A 27,467-nucleotide genomic window follows, 5' to 3' on the forward strand; every position below is an offset into this window, starting at 1 on the left:
ATTCGACCCCGACTCGCCCTTGACTAGGTGATGCCGAAGAAACTCGACTACGGACCCCGACAAGGAAGTCAGTCCGTACGGCATCGCAAGTGCCTGATCAAGGCCCTCGACCCAAGACCAAGACCAAGACTCGACCCCGATTCTCCAGCTGCAAGAGGAGACGTCGGCCTCAATCGAAGACCCGCCAACGATGGCCCAAGTGACGGCTCAGCTGGCCGCCCGTCAACCTGCAATACTGGATCGAATGTGCTGCAGCGGAGGAGGGCTGCGAGGAACGAGACGATGACGACACAGCAGAGAAAGCCGTGAAACCAAGAAGCCGCCGCCACGACTGACTACCTTGATACGCATATCAAGGCCTTAGACGGGGGGCAGTGTCACGACCCTGGGCGCCAGCGTAGAGCCGCCAGCGCAGCACCTCACCAGTGTCACGTGCCCAAGCAGCATCACGTGCCCACGCGCGACCTCGTGTCTATATAAGGGCCCGCTCGGTCGTGTAGTCTAGTCTTCCTTTCTTGCTCCTTAGCTTTGAGTCTTTGTTCATAGTGCCAATACATCTTTATAGCCGTCAAGGCTCGTATGTGCCTGGCCGTAACAGCCTCGGCGTTAAGGCCCCTGATGCGGTGCTCGTCTTGGTGGGCAAACCTCGCGGGGCAGTCGGGCTGGGCGAAGAACATCATGGACATGTCGCCGCCCGCGCCCTTGCTAGTGGCAAGGGGCTTGCGGAGGTGCGGGGCAGAGCTGTCCGCCGACGGAGACGAAGACATGGCGAGGCCGTGTAGTGGACGAGCAACGTTGCCGGAGCGAAGCTAGAAGCGGCGAGGTATAGGGGCAGGAGTGTTCCCTACCAATATGCCGTCTTAAGAGTTTAGTGTAGTAGGGAAGGGCTGGTGGCCGTGGTGTATAAGAGAAGTCAAAGGATCCTAAACGAAGACGCAACGTAGCGTTAGCGGTAGGCTAAGATAAGGAGCCTATATAAAGGAGGTCTATAAGATGCGTATAGAGAAAAATGCGACAAGAGGAGAAGAGGAAACCTCGAAAGGCGGTCTAGTAAGACGTAGAGGGTTTTAAGACAAGCAGGACGCGCGAGGCTATGTTCGAGGAGAAGGAGGCAGACTTATTCGCAACACGTAAGACATGGGTTCAAAATTCAGCAGGCGAGCGTCTAGGGGCGTACTGAGGCTTTGACCGACAAGACCTAGATGACAAGAAGGGAAAGTGTACCATGCAAAGCACAGGCAAGAAGAGGCCGTCTCGGCGACCTACACGTAAGGACCGGCCGAGGCCGTATAGCCCGCCGCCTTTAGCGGCGGGCAATGGCGGGGGGGCTCGATAGCAAGGCGGCGCCGGTATAATGTAAAGAGCAGCGGCGGGAGGGCCCAGTCCGGAGCGGGTGACAGGGTAAGCCCGGCGCCAGAAGCCCGAGCAGCGCCGTACACAGGACCAGAGATCCGGCCGATCACAGCAGCGCCGGCACTCGGTCGCGGCGCCTCTCGGAGAGAGCAAGAAGAGGCGTCAAGGGAGGCGCCTCCGAGGCGAGGGCGGGGAAGACCGCCAGGACTAGGGAAATGGAGGATCAGCGCAGGCCGAGTCGCGCCACGGGATATCCAGCCTCAGCCGACACCGAGTGCGGCGGGGCAGTGGCTGCCGCTGGGCCGGCCCAGCGCCGTCTCGGCCTCAGGGAAAAGCCAGCGCGCACCGAGAGAAATCCGGCCTCTGCCGTCGGCAGAGGCCGCCGGGCCTTCGCCGCCGCTGACGAGAAGTTCGGACGCTCCACGGGACATTCGGCCCCAGCCGACATGGAGGGCCGCCGGTCCTTCACTGCCGTCAAACGGGATAGGTTTAGCTGCAGCCTCGGCCGGAAGCCAGGGGGCTCCGCAGGATACCCGGCCCCAGCCGACATGGAGGGCCGCCGGGCCTTGGCCGCCGGCGACGAGAAGTTCGGTCGCCCCGCGGGACATTCGGCCTCAGCCGACATGGAGGGCCGCCGCTCCTTCACCGCCGTCGAGCGGGATAGGTTTGGCTTCAGCCTTGGCCGGAAGGCGGGGGGCTCCGCAGGATGTCCGGCCCCAGAGGAGAGCCGCCGGCCCGTCGCCCCGAGCCATCCAGTCCTGGCCGGCCAGTAGGGCCGAGGCTCTTGCCACAACTCCCGCCGCAGCCGGGCCGCTTGTTTCAGCATTGGCCGGAAGCCGGGGGGCTCCCCAGGATATCCGGCCCCAGCCGCCAAGGAGGGCCGCCGGTCCTTGGCCGCCGGCGACGAGAAGTTCGGACGTTCCGCGGGACATTCGGCCACAGCCGACATGCAGGGCCGCCGCTCCTTCACCGCCGTCGAGCGGGATAGGCTTGGCTTCAGCCTTGGCCGGAAGCCAGCACCCGCCGCGAGCCATCCAGTCCCGGCCGGCCAGCTGTCACGGCGAGCGAAAGGGGACTGCAGACAAAGCTAGCAAGATACTCTGTAACGAAAGAATACTAAGATGAAGAGGAAAGAAAACCACATAACTCCTAACGCCGTGACCTCCTCATATCCTCCCTGTCGCTTCGGACCTGGATGACGGGGCTGCCCGTACCTACCGTCGGAGCTGCCCGTGCCCGGAGCTGCCCGTGCCCGGAGCTGCCCGTCCGCGGGTGCCGTGCCCGTCCGCGGTTTCCGTAGTAGTCCCCAGGTGTGTCACGGTAACCCAGGGGTCCCAGGTAGGGCCCTGACACTACCCTCCTTCCGGAGAGCTCGCCCCGAGCTCTGACCAATGCCGTAATGCCAATACCCAGAGACATACCTACTTCGTTACCCGCCGCCGCCTCATTTTTGTGTTGTCTTGCCGTTGAGTCGGGGTCGTCATCTGGTGTGTCTAGGGCGACTTGGTCCGTCGCCGCTGCTTGATCCATGCAGCTAGGCGGCCCGGAGGGCCAGGCTTATCGGGGTGGGCGTTGTGGAAGTGTTGTAGGGCTAGCGGAGTGTTTTGAAGTTACTCGCTTGATACCAATCTGGGTCCGGGTCCCAACCCTTCCAACTAACCTGGTATTGCAGCTTTCCCTGGCAATCCTGGATGCAAGGACTTGGTCGATCTCCACTCGGATTCCCCTGTATGACTACCGGCGGGGCGGTTCGTAGGTCTGTCCTGGTACCGGATCCGAGGGCGCTTTAAGTAGTCGGCTAGCGTTAATAACCCGGTGGATTTTCATCGTTGGTGGTAGGTCCAATTCGAAAGCGTTTGGCCCCTTAGCCGATAAGACCCGAAACGGGCCTAGGTAGGGTTGATCAAGCCGTCACTCGGGCGTCCTGTTGACCAGTGTCCCTTTTCAGGTATACCAGGTCGCCTACCTCCCAGTCGACCTCCTACGGCGTTTATCCGCCTGCCGCTTGTATTCCGCCTGCTTGGTGAGTAGGGTTTCGCCCACCGGACCCCTCGGCGGCCCGGGAGGCGAACTGCTGCGCCGCTGTTCGCCCTAGCTGCTCTCTGGGGGCCGTCGCTGTGGTGGCGCCACGGACCAGTCGAACGACATTCGGGGTAAGTATCCCATCTCAAGCTCCGCAGGTGCTAGACCGATGCTCTCGTGTGGGTGGGTTGAGTGTGCGAAATCCAAGCAGGGAGCATTTCGGACCAGTTATCCTGGTAGTAGTCTAGATAGGGACGGAGCTTTGTCTGTAGGAACTGGTTTATTATCTCGGTCTGACCGTCCGTCTGAGGATGTTCGGCCGTAGATAGCTTCATCTTCGTCCCCACGAGGCGACAAAGTTCGTTCCAAAAGCTCGAAATAAACTGCGGCCCGCGATCTGACGTAATGGTCTCCGGTGCGCCGTAGGTCCTCCAGATATGCTCGTAGAAAAGCCAGGCCATATCCTGCGCGGTACAGGTCGTATATGTCGGTAGGAGAACGTCCTCTTGCTCAACCGACAGACCGTAACGAAGACCGCCGTATACCCCTTCTTGTCTCGTGGCATTGTCTTAAAGTCCATAGAGATGTGCTGCCAGGGGCGCTCCGGAATTGGCAGTGGCTGGAGTAGTCCTGCTGGTCGGAGGCGGGAGTCTTGGGACCGCTTGCAGTCCGCGCAGTTCGCGCAGTAACGGTCAATAAAACCTCCTATCCCGAGCCAGTAGTACCGTCTCGTTAAGATCTTCCTCATCTTATTCCGGCCGGGATGTGCCTGACTTCGCGGACGGTGCGCCTCGTGACAAAGGGCAGTCCGTAGGTTCGCCTCGTCGGGGACGACTAGTCGTCCATCGTAACAGAGGAGGCCACTCTGGACTTGGAACCGGGAGTCTGGTATCTCTGCTTGCTCCTTTCGGAGCGTAGCGAGGTGAAGCCCGGTTTGCCTGGAGGATCGCTTCGATAAGCTCGAATCCTTCCAGTAGGCACCCATCTCTAGAGTTTGGGGTCTCGGCTTGTCTTGCGGAACCGGGGTATATATGGCAATAGTAGGGTCGTCTCCGCCTGCGGCGCCTGCGGCTATAGCAGCCCTCCCGTCGTGCCCCTGCAAACTGAGTTGCTGGGATTAGGATCTGCGAGCGGTTCAACTCCTTGAGCGCCTTCTGTAACTGCACGTCCTGGGCCTTGCGGGAAAGAGCGTCGGCGACGACGTTTTGCTTGCCCGGGCGATAGTGGATTTCGAATCCGACCATAGCAAGGGTCTCGATCCATCGAGCTTGCCGTGCGTTTAGCATCCTCTTTGTAGCGAAGTACTGGAGGCTTGGTGGTCGGTGAAGATCTTGATGACTCCGGGAGCGACTAGGATACAAGGGGCATCCATTCCTTCAGGCACACGATAATAGCCAGGAGCTCCTTATCGTGTATCTCATAGTTACACTCCGCTGCGTTCATCGTTTTCGTAAGGAACGAGACCGGGTGCCATTGTCCATCGTCCGCTAGTTGTGAGCACGCCCGCGATAACCCCATCCGACGCGTCAGTCTCTAGCTTCGTCTCGCGGTCCTCTATGAAGTGGACGAGGACTGGCGCGGTAGTTAGAGCTGTCTTTAGGGTCTCGAAGGCCTCAAGGCACCGGTCGTCGAAATCCCACCTACTCTCCCTGTCAAGCGGTTTAGGGTCGGCAGATTCTACCGTAGTTACGGATAAACCGACGGTAGAAGTTGCAGAATCCGAGGAAGGACTGCAGCTCTTTTTTGCATCGTGGGGTCTGCCAGGTCAGGATAGCCGAGACTTTCCTAGGGTCGACGGAGATACCATCCGTACTAATAATAAACCCAAGGAAATCCGTCTTTGTGACACCGAATTCGCATTTCTTGATGTCTACTTGAAGACCCGCTTCCCGAAGTCGCTCTAGAACGAGCCGTACGTTTCGCATATGTTCCTTCTTATCTTCGGAGAACACGAGGATATCATCGAGGTAGGCCGTACAGAAAGAGTCGAGGTAGTCCCAAAGGGTCGTGTTAATAAACCGTTGGAACGTACTAGGCCCGTTGCATAACCCGAAGGGAAGGACCTTGTAGTGGAACTGGCCGTAACGCGTGCGGAAGGCGGTTAGTTCGACTGAATCCGGTTCGAGCCGGATCCGGTGGAACGCCTGCCTAATATCTAGCTTCGTAAATATCTTCGCCTTCGCAATGCGGTCTAGGGTCTCGCTAATAAGAGGATAGGGTACCGATCCTTCTTAGTTAGCTGATTGAGTTCGGAAATCTACGCAAAACGCAGCTTGCCATCCTTCTTTTTGCAAAACAGACAGGATCCGAACTGTGCGCTGCTTGGCTCAATGAAGCCCTTCTGGAGACTATCCTGTAAATACTCCTTCATAGTCTCCAGCTGTTCGCGGTTAAGGCTGTACAATGGGTGCGTTCGTAACGCAGCAGGCCCTGTTAGTTCGATCTTATGGTCTACCCTGGGCGGGACGGAGGCATCCTATTGCTGTCCTCGCGGGAGAACACGTCGGCTAGGTCTGCGAGCTCTGGAGGTAGCTTTTCTGCGAGGAAACGGTCGTCCTCGTCCTGTTGGTTATCCTGCTCGCCCCTTTCCCCGAGCGCCTTATCGATCATGTGAAGGTTGAGGAAAGTCACATCTTCGTAGGCATGCCGATGGTCCTTCCTGCGACGGATACCTGCGTGGAATGCTGGTGCCGAAATCATCAGTATATCGAGATCCTGCGCCCTCCGTTGGTACCGTGGCCTGATATCCTTCTGGCAGGGTCTCTCCACTCGATGCCCGCCAGTGCTCGGTTCATCTTCCCAGGTCATCCCCTCGATGAGTAGAGTACCGTGGACGATGTTGCCGTGGGCCGATGGTGCTCGTGGCCCTGTTGGTTCCTGTATCGCGGGAGAGATCTGGATGATATGGGCCGCGCCGTCTTCTTCCTGGTCCTGTCTTTCTGCTTCTTCCCAAAGGTGGTCTCGCCGCTCTACGTCGGCCTGAACTCGTAGGAAACTGGCTTCGGGTACATAAGACGAGAAGCCTTAAGTGCAATATCCGGGATCCAGTCCCTCTGGGCTTCCAGCTCAGGAGGGAAGATAAGGCGACGACGGCGGCAGTCGAGACGGATATCGAAATGGCTCAAGAACATAAGTCCTACGATCAGGTGGAAATCGTTCCTCGTCCCTAGGTCGGCCTCAAGGATCGGTTGATCGCGGAAAGTCCGCCCCTGGAGCTGGAAGTCTGCTTGGATAGAAGAAGTGATACACTGAGCACGACCATCAATTCCCTTAATATAACGCGGCGCTGTATAGCTGCGTCTAGGGAGGTCGAGTCGTTTAGCTGCTGGCTTTGTTAGGCGTGAGTTGCCTAATAGCCACGTTTGTGCTCCGGTATCCACAAGGATGCGTACTGAGATAGCGAGACCATGTTTGCGAATCGTGCTATTAATCACAAAACTAGGACCGCCAATTAAGTGATCAATTGTCGATAAGTTCAAGTTCTCAGTAAGCTTGCGAATACTTAGGATATAGCCTGTGCGGGAGCCTTTGCTCAGGCTATGGCATTTCCGCCACCTCGGACTCCTCATCTTGATCGTCCTGCGACTCGCTACCTTCGCTGTCCGATCCTTCCAATAACGCTCTCAGTTGGTCGTTTACCGTCCCCACTGCCGCCACAAGTGCGGCCACTCGTGGGGATCCTTTGTCGGACAGACGGCAGCCTGATGGCCCGGTCTTTTGCAAACGAAACAGTTCCCCTTAAAGGTACCATCAGACGGCAACGTGGTAGTCGGCGGAGTCGAGGGTCGCTGGGCCCGTAACTCGGTTTGGGGAGCGAATCGGACTGCCTTTGACCGAGGAGGCGGATTATTCCTCGGTCTGGGGTCGGTATCCTAGTCTTCGCAACCTCCTCTCGGTCCTCCTTCAGTCCCTCTAACGCGTCAACCTGGACAAGATACCGGGCAGTCATCCGGTCACGATATTGAGCAAACGTAAGCTCCTCGTACCGCTCGTAGATATCTTGGCTGTTTAGGCGGATCCGACCGGTGAGCTTCTTGTGAAGCTCTGTGATCCGGTCTCGGTCATGGAGTCCTGCTTTTGTCGCAAGGGTTACGAACTTCGCTGCGAAGTCGATAAAGGACTCCCCTTGTTTCATTTTCAGGCTATCCAGCCGCTGCCTCGCCTCCCACTTGTGGCTCTTGTTATCGTAAACTGACCCAAGGAGCTCGAAGATCTGACCCACGGATCTGATCTCCAGGTCGTCCTGTTTCGCGAGGTAGGGCGCTAGGACCTCGTGCGCTTGTCCCTTGATAAGGGTCGCGATCCACGTAATCCTAGCGAATTCGTCGGGAAAGAAGTAGGCGTTTAATTCCATCTTCCGCTCCACTGCTGCCTTCCAGTCAGCGTAACGCGGATTCGATCCATTGTCCAAGGGCTCCGGGTCCTTGATCTTGATTGTATTGTGCCGGGTCCGGGCTGTGGACGTAGTCGACGATGGCGCCTGCGAGGGGGTTCGTTCTTCAGACGGGGGAGATGGCGTGAGGTCGTGGGGTGTGTGGTGCTCCTGAGGGGGCCCGGGGGTATCCTGTCGGAGCGCCCCAGAGTCTTTGATGCCTGCATAGCTCGCCTCGATCGCACGGATCTGGTCCGTGTAATCCATAAGATCTTGCTGGCGAGCTCAGCCTGACGGCCTAGCTCCTTCTGGTTCGCGAGGGCTCGTTCGAGGATCTGACGGGCAACCTTCTCTCGGGTGCTGGACCGTTCGACCGTCCAACGAAGTAACTGTAACGCCGCGTTACGTTCGTTGACTAAGTGTTGCAGTTCCTAGCAAGGCCCTCATGTTTCGCATTTGCGATGACGCTTTTCACCCAGGCCGCGTCTAGGGTCCCGCTCGTGCGGCCTGTCTTTGCTGTAAAGGGGGTAGGGTTCTCCTGCGCGGCAAGGACGGTGTGTGCGAACTGCTGGACGAGGTCCTGGTCGGAATCCGTAAGGAGGAGCTCGTGCAAGTCTGTTGTCAGTTTCTGGGGGACCTGGAAGTCGCGGCCCACTCTAGCCGTCTCTTCTAACGGTCTCTGCATTGTCGTTCGTCCCTCAAGTAGGGATCAGGTTGTCTCTCGTTCTTCTGACTAGCCATCTGTACTTCGATGCAGTCGTGGTCGTCGGCGGGCCCGTCTAGGCTGGCCGGAGTCTCGCTCGTCGTAGGAGCCATCGTACGCGTACTAGCGGACGGAAGATCAGTTTCTAACTGATATCCTTGGAATCTTCCACGTAGGGTAAGGGGTGCCGGGTGTGCGGCGTGACCGGCGGCAATAACCACTTAGCGCAATTGGCAGAGCAATTAACGCAAATGGGTATTGGGGTCGGTAAGGGCGATCTTAGTATTATGTCACGGCGAGCGAAAGGAGACTGCAGACAAAGCTAGCAAGATACTCTGTAACGAAAGAATACTAAGATGAAGAGGAAAGAAAACCATAACTCCTAACGCCGTGACCTCCTCATATCCTCCCTGTCGCTTCGGACCTGGATGACGGGGCTGCCCGTACCTACCGTCGGAGCTGCCCGTGCCCGGAGCTGCCCGTGCCCGGAGCTGCCCGTCCGCGGGTGCCGTGCCCGTCCGCGGTTTCCGTAGTAGTCCCCAGGTGTGTCACGGTAACCCAGGGGTCCCAGGTAGGGCCCTGACAATTTGCAGGTCACTGATACCGAATTGAATGCTCTGCAGTCCCGATTTCTTGATGGGACCCCTAACCCTGAGCGCATGACTGATCTGGAGTATATGCCGCGTAGCGCGCAGGCTCACCACCAGATGCCACTGCCTTCCATTCGCAGGACCCCTATCGACGAATTCAACCGTTCTCAGCCGCTTTTATCGCTTGCGTTCCCTACCCTCTACCCCGACGGCAAGGCCGACTTCGTGGAGCCTCGCCTACGGAGCATCACGTACCAGGACTACCTTGCCCACGCGATGAGATGGCATGACGGACGTTTTGCCCGCCATAAGACGTGGCCTTTCGTCGCCCTCAACACGATGTTACGTGCGCAGGTCCGAAAGAGAAGTGACTACTTCGTCAAGCAACGCGACAGCCGCCGTCAACCCCTTACACGCGCCGACCTAGAGGAAGCGATGGCTGGGCCTGACGAGCCGGAGGCTCAGGCGCTGATCCAGTCAATCACGCGCCAAGCCGCGGTAATCAGGGGCACCCGGCCATATTGGTATAAGCAAAGGAAGGAATTGGAAGCATACGCCTATAATTTAGGCAAGCCTGGCCTTTTCGCTACTGCAAGTGCAGCCGATTACCACTGGGAATCCCTATACCGTCATATGCCTCGATTTGACGAGTGGCAAGCAGCTCCTGAGGCGGCGCGGATGGCTCTATCCCGGCAACTGCTACGAGACAACGCCCATATTGCTGCTTACCACTTCTATAAACGTTATACGCTGTTTAGGACTATTGTCCTGAAGCAGAAGTTCAACCTAACGGACTCTTGGGGCCGCTACGAGTGGCAGGGCAGGGGTTCCAGTCACCACCACCCTATATTGGCTAAGTGGCCACCCAGACTTAGATCCTGATAACGACCGGTCCCGGGAGCAATTCGCCCGCATCTGGGGATATCACGTATCTGCCATTAACCCAGAGCCACAGCGAATACAGGCGCCTGGGAAGGGAATCCTGATCGGTACTCTATTGGAACATCCCCTTACCGTTCAGTTTCTATCGATGGTAATCAACCGCGTGCAACGCCACCGCTGCAACAACTACTGCATGCAGGTCAATAAGCATACCAAGCAGGTGGAGTGCCGCTTTGGATTTCCTCACGGCCAGCGCCTACTAGCCTCCCTTGACAAGGTTCCTCACTCTAAACACTGGTATCCGAGGGTTTGCTGAGCGCCGCTGATCTGGTCGGGTGGGGCAATCCGAGAATCAGCGACCAGGCGGGCCAATCGTATCTGCGGATATCCACCCCACCCGAACGGCGCGCGCCGTGGATATACGCAGATATCGGTGCCCCCCGCTGATTGCGTCGCTGATTCGATGGAGAAGCCGCTATTCACGTTCGCTACGGCGCCCTGTCCACTGGAATTTTAGCGGGCGACCCGACCAGGCGGTGCGCATCGTGATCGCTAGATAGGGCATCTCTCGTCGCCGCGCGCCACCCCGCTCCAACCCGGACTGGTGGTCACTCGCAGGCTTGCCTTGGTCTTCCCCGTCACGATATATCCCATGGCCCGGACGCCAAATCGACGGAAGGCGAAGACAAAAGCGGGGCCCAAGCCGAAGCTCGCAGGAGCAGCGGCCGGGGCAGGGGCAGGGGCAGGGGCAGGGAGTCGCGCAAAGCCGTCGAGCGTACGAGTGGACCAACGCATCCGGCAGAACGCGATAAACGACGCGGAGCTACGCGCCAATGCGCAGACGATCCTCTCTGCGATCCACGAGTCTCGGCCAAGGAATACGACCTCGGCGTACGCACCGAAGCAAGAGGAATTCGAGCAATTCTGCCGCCACAAACAGTACTGTGACGGCGCTACGGTCACAGAGGAGAAGCTCCTCCTCTTCCTCGTCGAGGAGGTGGCCGGTCGGCCCTTGAAGGTCAGGAGCCGCAAGGCCGCCACTGATACTCCGCAGGACGAGACCCGCCTGGCCTGGCGGTCGGTCCGAACTTATGTCACCGCAATCACGGATCTTTACCGGACGCAGAAGGCCCTCGGAATGAATACGCACCCGTCGCCGCGCGAGGACAACGTACGAGAGTACCTCAAGTCCCTACAGCGCCGGGACGCCCAACGAGACAGGGAGAACTATGCCGATAAAGGCCGCGATACTCTGCTCGATGGTTACTCGGAGTCCGAGTTCGAACGAGTATGCCACGAGCTGTGGGCCCACAGCGGCACATCGCCCGAGTGTCATTTTCGGACCCTCGTGGATCTCCTCTTTGGCCATTATCTTCTCACCCGTGGCGGCGATCGTCGGGCTGCAGAGATCTCAGACCTATTCACCTTTGAGTTTGCCGGGGAGGGCTCGACCCGGTGCATGCCGCTCATCTTTACGACACGAGCCGGCAAGCAGAACCAGCACGGCCGCCTCGAGACCGCCGGCGCGTATCGGAATAGGAACCCGCTAATCTGCATCTTGGGTGGCCTCTCGTTCTACCTCTTGTATCGTTGGGATCTCGGTAGTGAGCCGTTTCCCGATTTCAGCAGGCGGTCCTCGTGGTACGACATCCGGCTAATCAAGGGTAACGGCACCGGCCGGACGGCGGCTTTCTCGTACAACTCACAGCGCGAGTGGGTTGTCAAGGCCTTCGCCTACGCCGGCGTCACGTCGCAGAAGAAGACGCATATCGGCCGCAGCTCGGGGCGAGGACGGCTGAACTAAAGGGGATTAGCGAAGACCAGATCCGTCGCGCGGGTCGTTGGAACCAGGAGCAGATGGTCGGCTGTTACCTGAACTCGTTGCCTCGCAAGTTCATGCGTACGATGGCCGGGCACCCGCCACAGGCCGGGTGCTTCGAGATACGCCGTGCCGGCGTGACGCCGCCGGAGGTCCTGCTCTCGATGATCTGGCCCGAGCTGGACCGTTGGCGAGGCCGGTTCGGTCCCGGTACCGAGCAGGAGAACGACCTGGCAGCGATGGGTTCGACGAACCTCATCTTCTATTTACGGGAGGTTGTCTTGCAGGATTCCGTTGTCCTGATGAAGAAATACCCCGGCAGCCCCGTTTGGAACCACCCGGTCTTCCGGCATCCGGCCTACGCCCCGTTCGCGCACCAGCTATCGGACTTCATCCTTGAAGAGGAGCGTCCAAGCCAGCTTGCAGTCCTAGTCCAGGCGATGCCGGTCCTCGCGGACTATCTTAAATCCATCGACGCGCGGAACGAAGCAAGGACGATCCAGCTTAAAACAGAGCTAAGCGAGCAGCTTCGAGCCACCGAAGAACGTCTTGCGGTAGCCCAGTCGTCCCTTTTTCGAATGGTTTCAACTTCCGTTACGGCCGCGACGACCACCACTGCCACCACGGCCCCGGCCGTGGTTGATGTCGTTGGGCAGGGAGGACGAGGAGATGGAAGCCGATTCGTCTCGGCTCAGTCGAGCATTGTTGATAGCCGTGCCACGAGCCCGACGGCGACAGATACGATCACGGTTAAGACAGAGCCACCGCCACGGTATCAGATGTGCCGAGCAGTAAGATGGTCGAGGCGCTCTGGAGCGAGTGGACGGTTGGCCTTCGAGGCGGGCCAGCCATTGCCGACCTCGACGGTAGATGGGAAGCCGGTGGCGCGCCGGGCGACAAAATGAATATGCAGTGGTATTCGTTACGGCTCGAGGTTATAAGGAGATTCGCAAGGTGGCGAAGGCCCACAGGTGTAGCGAGGAGGCCGCGATGCACATTGTCAACTTACAACAGCAGCAAACCGGCTGCTCGCTGGACTTATTTTGCAAACAGCTCCGAGCCAACAGAAAGGCAAAAGTTGTACAACTAAAGAGGTAGAAATACACTATTTTTGTTTCTCCCCTCGTAATTTGACGAGCTCGTCGAGCCTTGAGAGCCCTTCAAGACGCGGCGTTCCGGGCGGCGGTCGGCCGTCCGGCCGACCGTGGACAAGGGTGGATATTGGAAGCCGCTGAGGGCACGGACGCTAAACTGCGGTGTTGTGGCGCTCAGCCGCTGAATCAGCCACCAAAACCCCGCTGTGGATATCCTATTGATAATGTGTCGCCGCAGGCGTGATCTTAAGTGGTGATGCCATCCTTCCGCAACTGCTGAAATCTCTCTCCGTTTAGGCAGATAATGATGCTACAGTGAGAAAGTGTAGACTGTCTCAACTGAATGTGTTCACAGCTAGCTGAGGAACTGGAACGAGCTTCAGAAAGGGAAATCAGAGCAAAACTCAGGAAACGGGCGCCGGCTCCAGAACTTCCCAGCTCGTGTGGGTCCGGTCGAGGGCGACTGCCGAGACCCCACATGGGACCAGCCCGTTACACCGCGCGGTCCACGTGGCTGTGGAATGTCACGCGTATTTTGAAGACGCGTTGGCAAATGCGTCCTCGGCTGGGAACTACCCTACGGTACCTTACCAAGGACTCCGTCAATATACCCAGCGATCGATATCGATCGATTCAAAGCCGGACGAAATCGATCGATTTCGAAGCCTGATCTGGGCAGATGCATATGAGCCAATGGTACCAAGTCAAGGAGCTGGACGGAGACACGGTCATTGGAACATCACCGACTGGGTACTCGAACGACCATCACAGCCTACACTGGCTCAAACCGTTGCGATTGAACTTACTTCTATTCAATTCTGTCTGACAGCTCTCAACATATATATACATAGTGGCACGTCCGTGCCACTATCCAGTGACTCACCACTTGTAAGTGCTGCCTAAACATGTCTTGGTCCATGTCTCATACCAAGTCAACAGTTTCGTAGCAGGAACATTGCTCGTGCTTCGCCGAGCAGTCCATCCGACAACTAAGCACTCCGGCATCCAAATCGACCACGTCTGCTAGCCCCCTACTGTGACGGCTCAAGTGCACGAACAAGGTCGAGTGCGACTTGGGTAAAGTGATTGTCTACAAAGAAGGAACGAGATTCCTAAGACTTTGACTTCCGCTATTTTACATGGGTAAAAGTGGGGATGAAAGTCACATGATAGTTCCCTCACACCTACATATCCAGCAGCAGCAGCAGCACTCGAAATCCAAACCGCCCCCGGGCTAGATGTAGTACATGGTGTCCTGCAGCGTCTCGTGGACCTGGCGGCTCGCGGCGGGCGCGGTCTTGCCGGTGGTGGAGACGCTGTCGGTGTCGCTCGCCTCGAAGATCTCGGGCCGGTGGGCGCGGGCGCGCTCGCACACAATGTCGGCGTAGTAGGCGGGCGGGCAGATGCTGACGGCCTGTGGCGCGGCCGTACAGGTAGCACAGCTCGTGGGTGAGGCGCTCGAGCTCGTTGGCGGCCGTGGCCTTGTACTTTGGCGAAAGATCTCGTCGAGGATGACGGTGTAGTGGGCCGGGCGGGCGGTGCCCTTGAGGGCGTGGTGGGCCGTCAGGAAGAAGTCCCAGTAGCGGGCCTGGGTGACGCCGCGGTCGACGACGGTGCCGTTGCGGATGTTGCCCGAGTCGGACATGACGTCGCTGCTGGTCGGGAAGAAGCGCGTCTGGTGGCGCTTGACCGAGACGATAATGGTCAGGCGCGGCGGCGACGCCTTGGCCGGATACTTGGCGCGGCAGGCCTGGCGGATCGACGGCAGCTCCAGCTCGAGCACCTGCGAGAACTGGCCCTCGGACACGCCGTCGCGGAAGATGACGATGTTGTCGGGCAGGGCGCTCTGGTTGTGCTTCTGCCACAGCTCGAGGCGCGACTTGAAGGCGTCGACGAGGTGTGCGCTCAGCATCTCCTGCTTGGACGGCTGCTCCCACGAGCAGGCCGGCCACTGGGCCAGGTCCTTGTCGATGCTGGCCACGAGCCCGACCAGGCTGGGCGCCTCGCACGCGTCGCGGGCCGTCGTCATGTTGGTCGGGTGCGTCACGTCGTAGCCGGCCACCATGGTCTTGCCCTCCTTGAGCAAGCCCACGTCCTCGCGTAGCCGGTGGTTGACGCCGCCGGCCTTGAGGTTGACCTTGAGGCCGACGTTGGCGTAGTACATGAAGTTGTTGGGCTTGAGCAGGTGCTTGGACGTGACGACGCTCGTGTGGATGCCAAAGGTGCAGTCGCCGAGGCTCTTGATCTTCGAGTACAGGCCCTGGCTGTCCTTTTCCGTGAGGACAAAGAAGACGTACTGGATCCGGCTGTTCTTGGCCCACGTGAAGAAGTTTTCGAGCCCGTCGCCCATGGCCCGCTCCCAGCTCGTAAACATCTTGCCGTCGCCCGGCACCTGGGGCGAGTCCTTGATGCGGATGCCCATGTTGCTGCCCAGGAACTTGGCAAAGTCCTTCATGGCCGACACCTCGATGATGGGGCTGTCGCTGCGCTTCATGACGTTGAGAAAGGTCCAGCGATCAATCATGGCCCCGGGTTTGACCACGCGCACGTTGCGCATGTTCCAGCTGCCGTTGAAGGGCGACACGTCGGACCGCTTCTGCTGATTGTTGAGGTAGCTGATCATGGGCACGTTGAGCACCCGGCCGCGGACCGTGAGGAGGCTCTTGTCGACCGAGATGCCAAAGGGCCTGAGGCTGTTGTCGTCGAGCCCGAGCGTCTTGCGGCCGTCGGCGCTGATGGACGTCGCGTTGGAGTAGGGCGAGCGGCATGCCACGTCCAGCATGGCCGTTGTCTCGTTCATGGTGAGGCGCGCCTTGACCGACTGGCCCGGCTGGATCTCGATGACCTCGGCAGGGAACAGCGTCGGCTTGTCGGAGCGGCCGAGGTTGACCAGCGGGTAGTCCTGAGCGTTTTCTTGTACTCTGCAGCCACGGGTCAGTCCTAGTCCAAGAAGAAGAAATGGCATCCAAAACTCACTCATCTTAAAGTAGTCAAAGACGGAATGTACTGGCCGCCGCCTTTGCCGTCGTTGAGGAAGAACTGCACCTGCTTGGGCCCCGGATACTCGTAGTTGGGCGCAAACTTGAGCGGCTTGCCGTCGGCGGGCTTCTGGCGGGACAGCTCCGACTGGCTCACGATGGCGTGGATGGACTTTGTGCGGCGCACCGCCTCGCCCGTCGACAGCGTGATTTCGGCCCAGACGCGCGTCTTGGGCATGAACTTGGCAAAGGCCTTGATCTTTCGCATGGCCTGGTTGTCAAAGCCTGCGTCGGGCGGATCTGGAAGCGGTCAAAGAGGTCGGCGAGGCGGCCGGCGGCGCGGAAGACGCCGTGGCTGACGTTTGCGTTGAGCAGCAGGCGGCCGGTGCCGAGGCGGGCCGACTGGAAGAAGCCGCGGGCGGCGATGAGCTGGTGCCAGTCCTGGAACAGGTCGGTAGCGGCCTCGTCCCTGCCAAAGGGGAAGAAGCGGGCGCTGCCGACGGCCGAGATGTCGTGCAGCTTGGAGCGCGGGCCGTGGCCGAGGACGACGTTAAGGGCGTCGACGACGTCCGGGTACTTGGGGAAGAGGTCGTCGACAGGGCCCTCGCTCATGGAGCCGACGTACTTGAGCAGGGCGTCGAGGGGCGCCTCGGTCGGGCCGTGGATGGTGGCCTCGATGACGTCCCAATTGTTGCCGCTGGTCTCGACGGCGAGCCGGAACCGCAGCGGGTTCTCGGCCAGCTTGAGCTTCTGGAGCGAGACGAGCTGGCTCTTGTACTCGGTGGCAAGCACCAGCGTCTTGTCGGCGGCCTTGAGGGTGGCGAGCAGCTCGCGCACGGCAAAGTAGAGCTTGCGGCCCTTGACCTCGCGGCTCGCGGCCTTGACCGACTTGGACGGCTCGCCCGACGACGTCTCGGAGCCGACCTGGACAAACTCAAACGTGTACTTGTACAGCACCATGGGCTTGAAGTTGACGTTGAAGTAGTTGGACCACAGCGTCACGGGCTGGCCGTTTGTGCCAAAGGCCGGCCGCAGCGGAAACACGTCGGTGGACCGGGCCTGGAGGGGGGCCGCCTGGATGTTGGCCTTTGCCATCTGCGCAGCGAGGCCGGCGGCCGACGACGCCTGCGTCTTGATGAGGCGGTCCTCGAGGGCCGTGACGGCAGGGTCGGGCGGCGGGAAGGATCCATTGACGCTGCGGGCCTTGTCAGCGGGCCGGGTGTCGAGCATGGAAGACGGGGGCAGGATACATACTTGTAGGCCAGTTCAGTCGTCGTGTCGCGCGGCCGGCCCCCGCGACCGCGATAGCCTCCGCGGTCACCGTCGCCGCGGCCGCGATAGCCTCCGCGGCCGCCCCGGTCAGAGTAGCCGCCCCGGTCTCCGCCCCGGCCGCGTCCGCCTCTCCGGCCGCGGTCTGCCATTGCAACTGCCAAGTCTATCTCCAGGGACGTGTCAAAAAGAAAAGTAAAAATAGCGCGGACCGAGCAAGGTCTATCGCGACAGGCCAGGGTCTTGGCCGGGGCACGGCAGCGGGGGGCTTACACGTTATTTATATATGAATACACCTAGGTGCACGCCAAGGCGGTGAGCAAGCAGGGCAGTCGCCGTTTGCGCGTGGCGGCAGAGGCCGTGACGAGGGCTGTGAAGAGGAACGTGTGCGAGGCAAGCGCAGGCGCAGGGCTCGGGCGTTTGCTGGCTGTGAGGAAGAGCACGGGCTCGCACGAAGTGAATGGCGCGATGAGATGGGCCAGTGTTGGGTGACGGGCGACGGGCGGGCGGGGAGAGAGAGACTTGCAGGAGCCGAGGCCCGTCCCGTTGTCCTTTTATCCTTTTTAGCCAGGTCCTGTTCCCGCAGACTGTGCACCTCGATGCGCCCGCTGTTCACGACACACTAGAGAACAGGGCCGGAGAGGATGCTGGCTGGCCTGGCATCGTCGACGAGGTTGCAAAAATCAGGACGCAGAGAGGGCGGCGAGGTGGTAGTTGGGACCGAGTCAAGAGCGGGCCGAGCCTCGCGCGCTATGTACATGGCCGGGACATGTACGTATAAGGGGTAGTTAACAATCCACCGCATTGCGCTATCCATACACTTAGCCGTCGCCGACGAGCCAAAAAAACATATCTCCGGCAAGGAGGAAGTATGACTCTCGGCGATGGACAAGATCTTCAGGCTCAGAATGACATAGATGCACAGGTAACACAAGAAATACGTCAGAGCTGTGGTCGCAAACCAAGGACATAATCGAAGGGACGGCGCTGCGGCTTCTGCAGGAACCTAGGGCATAACGCGAGAACTTGTCAGAGAGCTCTAGAGACGTCTGAGGAAAACTCTCACGAAGAGAGCATGCCAAGTGGGCATTGATTGTGTAACAATAGGTGTGATCTCTTGTATTCCCTTGTGTCTCGTTGTGTCTGTCCCTCTTGCGATGCCCTCTTCTAGGCTCCCTATTTATATCCCCTTTTCAGTTGTATAGGTACAATATCTAGGAGGCTGGGCTCCTTTCCCAGCCCCCCCTTTGCATACTGACTTTCCCTATCCGTAGTCGCCGAGAGCTCTTTCAGCTTCCCCCGTATATGCAGTCTCTCTACAGCCTATGTGGCTGCCTAATGCGGTCTCTAAAGGGATGATTGTGAGGCTCGCACTTCGCGGTGGGCTGCACAGTCCAGCCGCCTCCCGCTCCAGGCTGCTTCTTAAGCCCAAGGGCGAACTTGCAGTCGGTGCATTGTGACGATGTGTTCGGCCGGCTCTTCGACTCGTGTACGCCTGGGTCGTGGTTATCAACGTACGGGCCGTACTTCGTGCAGATGAGCAACACATAGGTCGGCGCACGAGCCGAAGGCTTCGCATTCCGGCGCCTAAGGCCAAAGCCGATCTCCCAGCCTACGGTCTTGCAGGCACGAGTAGCCTCGGCCTCGGACTCGTAGGTGGTAGAGAACACAGTGCTCATGGACTCCATAGCGGCGAGTGGTACGGTGACGTGGGTGGCACGGTCGTGACGGGGGCGGAGCGGCGGTGATAACGGCGTTGCAACCGATTAAGGCGTTGTTAAGATATCGCGAAAAGCTTCACTTACGGGTGACTGTGTGATGTTGCGCGGCGTGCCTTGTGTGCCGGGGAGGTTTGCCTTGAGGAACGAAGAGACGAAAGGATCCTTCTTCCGCCACCTCCGTAAGCTCGGGCCACTTAGCGCCCCGTGCGAGCTGCGCCAGCCTTCACCGCCACCTTCCACTCGGCTTCATGCCTTTCCCGAGCCACACAACAACTTCTCCCCTCCCTCTTTTTTTCCGTTCTCGCCTCCACCGCCCGCGTTGACCGCTCCGGCTCCGGCCCCGCTGCCCGGGCCGGAGCCCTACTTCGACCATGGTCCAGCCCGGCCCCCCGATGTCCATTTGGATACGGATCCTGTGCTGGGAGACGGTCTACCCCAGAAATCGACGTCATGGGGCCCTTGTCGTATGGGCAAGGACACCATCCACTCCGCCAAGAACCGTACAACACATGATTGGCCCTCCCGTTTTGCGGGATGTGCTTCTAACCCTAAGCCCCGGCGCAACCATCCACTCGTCAACCGGTATAATAAGTCATTGGCGGTCGGCCTTCGCCACAATCACGACGTCTCGATGATCTTGACCAAGACCAAGGGCCTGGCCATGGTGTACTACATCACGAACTACGCCACCAAACTGGATACGCCGATGTGGAAACGCATCGCTCTCGCCGCCGAGGTTGGCCGCCACCTTCGCGAAGCCGGTCGTCCGACGTCTCGCGTACCAGATCCCGCCCTGCCCGACGACAGGCAGCAGGCAGTATTGAATGAAAGCCGTCAGTTCCTGATGAGAACGGCAAACCGCATCTTCTCCGAGCGACAACTCTCGGCCGTGGAGGTCTGTTATCACCTCCTTGGATATGACACCGACTTTACCAACGTGCCGCATTGGTCTTTTCTGAACTTGACGGCCCTCTACTGGGCGATCTTTCGGCTTTGGGCACATCTCCGCCATCAGGCCGGCGAGCTGACGGACGCTAAACAGCCCGCGGAGACAATCCGTCTGAGGCAAGGAGGGCGGACCCTTTATACCTAGACGCGTACGCGTACCGGGGCCATGTTCTACGAGAGCTATGCCTATATGACTATATGTCAATGATTTATTTGGTGCGTCGGAAAGGCCGGAGTGAAGACGATTCTCATATTTTTCTCGATGGGCCCGCTTCCGACTGTGACGGCTGGATGCAACGGCTTCGACGGCCCGACCAGTACGCCGTCCCGATCTTCCAAGGATACATCAGCGACGACCATGAGGACGATCACCCAGTCTATATTAAGCGGTACGCTCTAACCCCCCGGCACCGTTTTCGCTCCGTCTGACACTCTCTGTAGAAACTCTGTCCTACATTTGGCGTTATTCGTCCCTTGGGAAAACTTCATTTCTGAGAGCCTAGGCGATATAACTGACATATGGACGACGCATCGGGCGGGCCTTTGTCCCCGCCTACGTTTCTACGTCTCTAACATTTGTCTTTTGAGGAAGTCTGCCGAAGACGCGCGTAAGGACGCGAAGCTCTGGGCTAGTCGATCGGAGGGCGATGACACAAATGACGTCGAGTACCCACTTGATGATGGCCGATACGAAGAAGAGCCTCCAGTGCTGGCTCATCGTCAGGCCTACAGAGCTCTACTCCATATTTTGCGAAATGCAGTGCAGGACACGGACGCGACGAGAGACTCACCCGTCCTTGGAGATTTCATACGCGATCTATGCGAAGAGAACCTGACTGAAGAAGAGCAACCTTTGGTGCAACGTCAGCAGGATTTGTACCGGAATATACCCCATGATCAAGGTGATGCCTTGTGCCAATTCCCAATATCCCGAGACGATGTCCAAGCAGCGGCCAAGGCCCAACAGCTAATGCATCTTCGGATGCTTGACGACATTGAGAGTGGTTCTCAGGGGACCATGCTTTCCGCGGATGGCGCCGACATCGACGATACGCTAGCTCGCTACGGCGATACGGAGTCCGCTGCTGCGCTCCCGGGCAGCGACCTCAATGAACAAGGCCCTCGGATGCTTGTCGACGTCAGTCCGGCAACTAGCTTCGCAGAGATGGGACACACCACCGCGGCCAGCTTTACACTGAACTATCCACAGAACACGGCCCTTCAACTCGTTTGCGTGTTTCTGGACAAGTATACTGCCAATCCGGACTCAGCGGGTCAGCATCTTCAATACACCGGCGGGCCGGGTGGCACGGGAAAGTCGAGGATTATCGATGCCCTGAAGGACGTGTTCGCGGCGAGGAACCAGCCACATCTTCTGCAGATAACCGGCACATCGGGCAGTTCGGCGGCCCAGATTGGCGGCACGACCATCCACTCGGCCTGTGGGTTAGATTCCCATCGCGATCCAAACAAACCGCCTCCCCCCTTCTCGGAGGCGAAGAAGTGGATATGGAAACAGAAGCTGGTACTCGTGATTGACGAGGTCAGTATGCTGGGAGGAGCCACTCTGCACAACGTCAGTCGTCACCTGCAGGCACTCCGTGACTGTCCGGACGAACCGTTTGGTGGGATGCCCGTCGTTCTACTGATGGGAGACTTCTACCAGTTCGCCCCCGTGCGGGAAACAAGCCTACTGATCATCAGACCGCCGGACCGAACAGAGACCCCCCTGCGACAAGCGACCATCTCTCACCACAGCGGCTGCAGATTGTGGCATCTGTTCAAAACCGTGGTGCTCCTCGAAGACCAAGTCCGCGCACGCAACGATCCCCAACTCCGTGCACTCCTGGATCGAGTTCGTAACGGGCGCCAGACCCATGAAGATCTGAGCTTGCTCAATGCCAACATTGTAGGACGCTCCCAAATCACCTTCCATGATGGTTTGCGCGCTATAACGCCGCTGAACCGCACCCGCTGGGCCCTCAACATGGAAGCTGTCGTGGGCTGGGCGCGCTTCAACAAGCGGCATATCCGTATCTTTGTCTCGACTCACACCTGGCGTAGCGGCGCGCTTTCTCCAGACATCGTAGCGCGAACCATCGGACAAGGCGACGACTCTGCCTGCAAAGTCCCCGGCGTCTTATTCTACGCCCAGGGCATGCCCGTGGTTGTGAACAAGAACATCTACACTGGCCTGAAGGTTGTGAATGGGGCCGACTTTACTGCCGTGGATGTAATAATCGATCCCAATCACCCGGGATACTGCTTGGCAGATGACGTGACCATCCACTTCGGGCCACCGCTCGGCATTCTTCTGCAGTCCGAGGAGACGAAGGCCTTGGCGATACCGTCCCTCCCGGTGGGGACGGTACTCATCCGACCCATGTCGCATACGCTCGATTCGACTAACTCTCACTTCAAATTCTTGTCGGCAAGATGCACGCGACGTGGATTACCCGTTGCGCCAGCGTTCGTCCTCACGGACTACAAATCCCAGGGTAAAACGTTCGTGGAGGTACTCTTGGAGCTGCGTGGAAATCATCTGACCAATGGCGAACCCTCCAAATGCGATTTCACGAGCCTCTATGTTCAACTGTCCAGGTGTACTACGCTTCATGGCATCAAGCTCCTCAGTCCCGTGAGATACCAGGATTTTATTGACAATACGCTAGATCGAGCCATGCTTGATGGAATGCGCAGACTCACAAACTTGGCGGCGCAAACGAGACGGGCATATGAGGGTGGCGATTCAGAAAAGCAGTGACAGTGGTCAATCCGATCGTTCATGTAGCCTTTTCGTGTGTAGAAGAGTCACACCTGATAAGGTGACCGGGCCGCACGCCAATCGTCTGGATCTCGCTCCCCTCCCTTCCCAGAGCGCAAGTGCTTTTGGCTTTCACGATAATTCACCCACCATTTCTCAAACGCGTGGCGGCTGTAAAGCCATCTCGGCGGCCCGTCTCCTTCCCCGAACAGGTCCAGGATATGGTCGCAGAACATCCACACTCCTTCAAGATGCTGCGGATAAAATGACTTCCTGTCCTTACGCGCGACCACGACGGTGCCAACTTGTGACTGCCATTCTGGAGGTGCAAACTCGGAGTTGGCATCAATATTGAGGTACGTAGCAATCTGGTTGTCGAGGTCTGCCTCGTTGACGGACTGAGTCCCCGTCCGATACAGGACCAGCGGGACCTCGATGAGCGCTGGGACGGACGGCACCGACTGCGAAAACACGACATGATTCGCAGGGATTGTTAGGGGTGATATACGAAGGTGAATTTTTTGAAGATTTTGAATGAAGGATGAATCAAATGAATTGAATTTTTGGGATCTCGATTCAAAATCTTCAAGCTCCAATTTTCGCGATTCAAGTTGGGTTTGGGCCAATTCAGGCCATTCATGAATGGTTTGAAGGGATCCCCCTAAACGAAGTGAATTTGGTGTGTACCTAAGCGATTGCAAAAATACCTCAAAACTCCAATAAGTAGTATATAGTTTTATAGCCCTCTGAGAAGTGTCTTGATAATCCCGAATACCACAAAAATTAACTTACATAAATACTGATCCGCATGTCCTAGGCAAATCGCTGAAAATAAGCACTTTCAAAAGCTCTGCCGAATCCTCAAAATGCGTCGGTACAACGCGTTCGAATCGCCATTGTGCACGGCTACACACTCGTAGAGCCTCAATCCTCCGAAGCCTCCATTGTACCTAGATAAGGGGTTGATATCGCAGACTTATTGGCTTGGGAAGCAAGAGGTTTGGGGGTGGGAGGTTCGGTGGGAGCCTCGGTAGGACCCTCGGTGGGAACTTCCGCCGGAGCAGGGGGTTTAGGAGGAGAATTCTCGCCTGAACGCAGATTAGCATTACACACAAACAATGAGGGTATATTCATACCATTTACCAGCATTCCCGGAATGTGGTCTGGTCTCCAAATAATACTATTAGCGAAGGGCAAGATGTCATACTCCATGGCCGCCTTGATCAACGCCTGATCGATCTTATCTTCCTGAGTATAAGCACTCCGTAGAAGTGTTAGTACTCGCGCTGTATCTGCCTTCAAAGCGTGACGGCGGATACCGAATTCGTCTCTACAACCACTGAAGAGGCGTTCCACGTCAACTTCAGAGCCAGGGACAGAGAGGAGATCACGCGCCGCCGCAGCCAAAAGTGGCCACTCCTCCTTGTGTTCTTTCCACCACTTCCGTAAGAAGTCTGGAGACTTTGCAATAGACTCGTCGAACTCTATTCGGGAAGTTGCAAACCACCGTTCAAGCTCCGAAATAGGGATCGCCGCGCCCGCCTCCGCCTCCTTCGCCTTCTTCATTTGGATGGCTCTCCACTGCGCAATGGAGACTCCTTGAGGACGCTCAGCTGGTCTGGATTGGCTCATAGATGAGTTTGTGGCATCCAATGTTGCTAGCTCCGGCCACTCCGTTCTGAAATACTTTTGACTTTAGCCATAATCTCAGAGTATTGATCCGGTATCATCATTTCTAGTTGGTGAGCTTTATACCGCGGATCCAGGATGTGAGCTGCGAATAGCATCATTTGATCGTCAAGCTTCTTCATATATGTAACGTGTTTTGCTTTGCCCTTCGAGAAGGCGTTTCGAATGGACATATCAAGGTCTGAAAAGTCGCCAACCCCTTCGACTACATCATCAAGGAGAGCTTCCAAATCCCAATAGATATCGAGACTTTGTGAGATCTGCGGCATAGCTTCGGAGACTTTCAGAGTGTGGTCTTTAAACGGCTTCAGAACCTTCCGTAGTTGATAGAGCGCGACAATCTCTTCCGATAAGGGCAGGGGGCACTTGACTTGCTGGTGAGTATCAACGAACTCGGTATATTCTGCCTCAAGCTCCAGGAATTGGTCAATCATGTCGTAGGTCGAATTCCAGCGAGTGTCGACATCGTAGGTTGGCTTCCGATGGTGCGTGCGGGGCATGCTTTTGAAGTCTTGCTCCCTAGGCCCGGATCTCAGCATCCAGAGATTAAGGAGGCGGATTTTGGCAATCCCACTTCGACTAGAGTCTCCCGGAACGGTGTAGTTGTTGCTTTTATTCTCTTCGTCCCACTTATCCAGCATCTTCTTGGCTTCCTTCGCTGTGCCTGCCTTGAGATCTTGCAGGACGCCCTCGCAAATGAGTGAGGTAATGTGAGCTAGACAGCGGATCCAACTCTTCCTGCCGTGAAAGCGCATGCGGGCCTCCCTATTGGGCTCACCTTGTCGTCGAACTTGATCTTGAGAGAATCGTACAGAGACTGACAGAGCGTGCCGTTGTTGGCGGCGTTGTCTCCCGTAATGGCGAGAAGCTTGGGCTTGAGCCTGAGCTCCTCACAGTGATCGGAATGGTCCGGTATGAGTTGGTATTGGTATGGTAAATACCGCCAAGACCTGGTATGGTAAATACCGCCAAGACCTGGTATGGTTTGACAAAAACTTGATACCATGGTATTACCGGTATACCGAATCATACCAGTAACGCTAAAAATAAGCTCAGGTAAGAGGCTCACTGCGGAGAATGACCAGGCAGAATCCGAGCGGCGATGATTCCAGTGTCATCTGTAGGGCTTATTGACCAGTTTTCTGCCAGTTTATCTACTCCATTCCATCATGAATACCATCATCCTCACAATATCGACCTGGCTACCTTGGTCAGGTCGATCCGGCACCGAACGGATGCTTTTCGTCTTTGCTGCCGGGTAGCTATCCCAGGAAGGCCCGAAGGTAAGGCTAGTGTTAGTGCGTAAAATACTTCGAACACCCGTTAAGTTGCCAAGGCAAGGGGCTTAACGGCTGAATATCCAGCCCGAAGGGTGAACATCGTATTCCTGCAATTCAACTTTCCTAGGGGACCCCTAGAACCCCTTTGCCTGCGGCGGCCATCCAGCTGTTTAAACCGCTCCTTGACTGGCCCAATCTAACTATATACCCTATATCGAACCTCCCCCTTCCCTGTAGCTTATAGGAAGACGTCGTTTAGTCAAGGTAGAGTGGTGGATACGGTGCATCGCTCAGCTGTTGACCCTGACGCCGTTGTTGGTCAGCGAGGCGCATCTTCATCCCTGCTTTAGCCTTTGTAGTTAGCCGTAAACGCAGCACGTAGGGAGACAGGCTTATAAACCTTCTGTCGGCGTGTGGTTATAGAGGCTCTGACGATCGAAAGGCGCCTCAAGGAGTAAGCCTTGCAGCGACGTAACCCGTGACACAGCAACATAGCTAATACCGGCCTGGAAGTCGCGTGTAGCGAGATCAGTAACTATTTGCTCCTTCGTTAGGCTCTGGCATTTGTGAACAGTGATAGCAAACGCCACCATCAGGGGAAACTGCGTGCGAGCGCAGGTCTCGTTGCCCATAAGGAAATCACGCCTGACTGGGAGGATGGGTGAGATTTTCCTGCCCTCGTTAGTTATTAGATATGGCGGTCCATCGTAGCTATCAAAGTCCACCATAATAACGGCCGGGGATCTTCCATGGTTCGGCGCCTGGGTTCCAGGCGATATCGTATACAGTACCCTGGGCACCGTTAACTAGGCCAGCTGGCTGCCATAGGTTAGTAGTGAGCATTACCCTGGCGCCCTTAGCAACAGGGAACTTGTTAGATAGATTGCCAGCATTGTCGCTTGGTGCCTGCCCCGCGCCCTTGCCCTGATTCTTTGCCTCCACCTGTATTGCCGGGGCGTTGAGATGCACCATATGCTCGTAATTGTATTCGTTGACCCGGGCCCTGGTAGAATACACCCGCAAAGCGGCCCTGAAGCTGTCAACCTCGCTCTGCGTTAGCCTGGACTGTACCCGACTGCTAAGGAGGTTCCAGGACGGTATGGATAACTTGACTTCACGCAGTTCCTGCAACGCCCGACGGAACTGAGCCTGATCATCACCAGCCTGGCGCTGTACCGTGGTCAGGAAGACGGTGCGGTCAAATAACCGGTAGGCCACCTGCCCTCTCCTTTCCAACGAAGACAGGCTGGTGCTAGTCGAATACAGGGCTTTTGCCGGACTGGTGGTAACTGGAAGAAATCGCCCACAAGCAAGACGCTCACACCACCAAAGAACTCGAGGCTACGCTGTGGAAAGGCCTGTCGCAGACGGGAATCGATCCGCGCGAGCTGCTCAATCCCCAGCATGCTCTTTCATCGATCACGAGGTATTTGACGTGCCGTAGGCGGGACTGAAGGGCGGCTGCGTCGGCTGGGGGAAGGTCGGTAAAAGCACCACCTACTGGGAGGCGTAGCAATGAATGAATGGTGCTGCCCTGTATCTGGTTACTCGCAACGCCTGTTGGCGCTACGCGGCAAATAGGGCTAGGATTCGGCAGAGCGGCCGCCTGAAGATGGGAGGAAAGCACCTTGATAAGGAACGACTTGCCGGTGCCACCACCACCATCAACGTGGAGAAGGATTTGAGTGGGATTTCGCGCCTGGAAGTGGCCCATGAATGTGTCGTACACGAGCCGTTGTTGTGGATTCAGCGTATTACGCCATTGAGGCCAAGGACCTCCACATCGTTGGCCATGGGGTGGCTAGCGATAAGGTCCTTCCAGTAGCCATCTCGAAGTTCCGGATATGTACCCATGCCGTGTCCAGTCGTAATTGACGTCGATATCGCGGCGGCCAAGAAGGTCAAGAACTTCCTGGGTAAGGGGTGGTCAGGTAAAGGGCAGCGAGGCGAATCCAGTCTTCGTCATCAAATTCTTCCCCACAG

General features: G+C 57.6%; 7 protein-coding genes across 7 annotated transcripts; 4 read left to right on the top strand and 3 right to left on the bottom strand.

Moving 5' to 3' along the window:
• Window positions 1-1,568: 1,568 nt before the first annotated feature.
• On the top strand, window positions 1,569-2,126 carry HRG_09790 (uncharacterized protein; the record flags this gene model as incomplete). Its single annotated transcript, XM_044868261.1, has 1 exon — window positions 1,569-2,126. One exon carries the CDS (start codon window positions 1,569-1,571, stop codon window positions 2,124-2,126), a length of 558 nt encoding a protein of 185 aa, XP_044716842.1.
• Window positions 2,127-7,125: 4,999 nt separating this feature from the next.
• Window positions 7,126-8,014, bottom strand: HRG_09791 (uncharacterized protein; the record flags this gene model as incomplete). Its single annotated transcript, XM_044868262.1, has 2 exons — window positions 7,126-7,163; window positions 7,210-8,014. The coding sequence occupies 2 exons, from the start codon at window positions 8,012-8,014 to the stop codon at window positions 7,126-7,128; spliced, it is 843 nt and encodes a 280-aa protein (XP_044716843.1).
• Window positions 8,015-10,574: 2,560 nt separating this feature from the next.
• HRG_09792 (centromere DNA-binding protein complex CBF3 subunit) lies at window positions 10,575-11,726 on the top strand (the record flags this gene model as incomplete). Its single annotated transcript, XM_044868263.1, has 1 exon — window positions 10,575-11,726. The coding sequence occupies one exon, from the start codon at window positions 10,575-10,577 to the stop codon at window positions 11,724-11,726; it is 1,152 nt and encodes a 383-aa protein (XP_044716844.1).
• Window positions 11,727-11,827: 101 nt separating this feature from the next.
• On the top strand, window positions 11,828-12,173 carry HRG_09793 (centromere DNA-binding protein complex CBF3 subunit; the record flags this gene model as incomplete). Its single annotated transcript, XM_044868264.1, has 2 exons — window positions 11,828-11,984; window positions 12,064-12,173. 2 exons carry the CDS (start codon window positions 11,828-11,830, stop codon window positions 12,171-12,173), a joined length of 267 nt encoding a protein of 88 aa, XP_044716845.1.
• Window positions 12,174-14,069: 1,896 nt separating this feature from the next.
• Window positions 14,070-17,234, bottom strand: HRG_09794 (piwi domain-containing protein; the record flags this gene model as incomplete). Its single annotated transcript, XM_044868265.1, has 4 exons — window positions 14,070-15,756; window positions 15,834-16,084; window positions 16,174-17,008; window positions 17,068-17,234. 4 exons carry the CDS (start codon window positions 17,232-17,234, stop codon window positions 14,070-14,072), a joined length of 2,940 nt encoding a protein of 979 aa, XP_044716846.1.
• A 1,164-nt stretch (window positions 17,235-18,398) lies between these two features.
• On the bottom strand, window positions 18,399-18,770 carry HRG_09795 (uncharacterized protein; the record flags this gene model as incomplete). The annotated part of the gene is made up of 1 exon (XM_044868266.1): window positions 18,399-18,770. The coding sequence occupies one exon, from the start codon at window positions 18,768-18,770 to the stop codon at window positions 18,399-18,401; it is 372 nt and encodes a 123-aa protein (XP_044716847.1).
• Window positions 18,771-19,434: 664 nt separating this feature from the next.
• On the top strand, window positions 19,435-22,515 carry HRG_09796 (PIF1-like helicase domain-containing protein; the record flags this gene model as incomplete). Its single annotated transcript, XM_044868267.1, has 4 exons — window positions 19,435-19,698; window positions 20,070-20,140; window positions 20,193-22,338; window positions 22,402-22,515. The coding sequence occupies 4 exons, from the start codon at window positions 19,435-19,437 to the stop codon at window positions 22,513-22,515; spliced, it is 2,595 nt and encodes an 864-aa protein (XP_044716848.1).
• Between the last annotated feature and the right edge of the window lie 4,952 nt (window positions 22,516-27,467).

Source organism: Hirsutella rhossiliensis (genome assembly GCF_020360975.1).
Source record: "Hirsutella rhossiliensis strain HR02 chromosome Unknown scaffold00013, whole genome shotgun sequence".
NCBI classification, from domain to species: Eukaryota; Fungi; Ascomycota; class Sordariomycetes; order Hypocreales; family Ophiocordycipitaceae; genus Hirsutella; species Hirsutella rhossiliensis.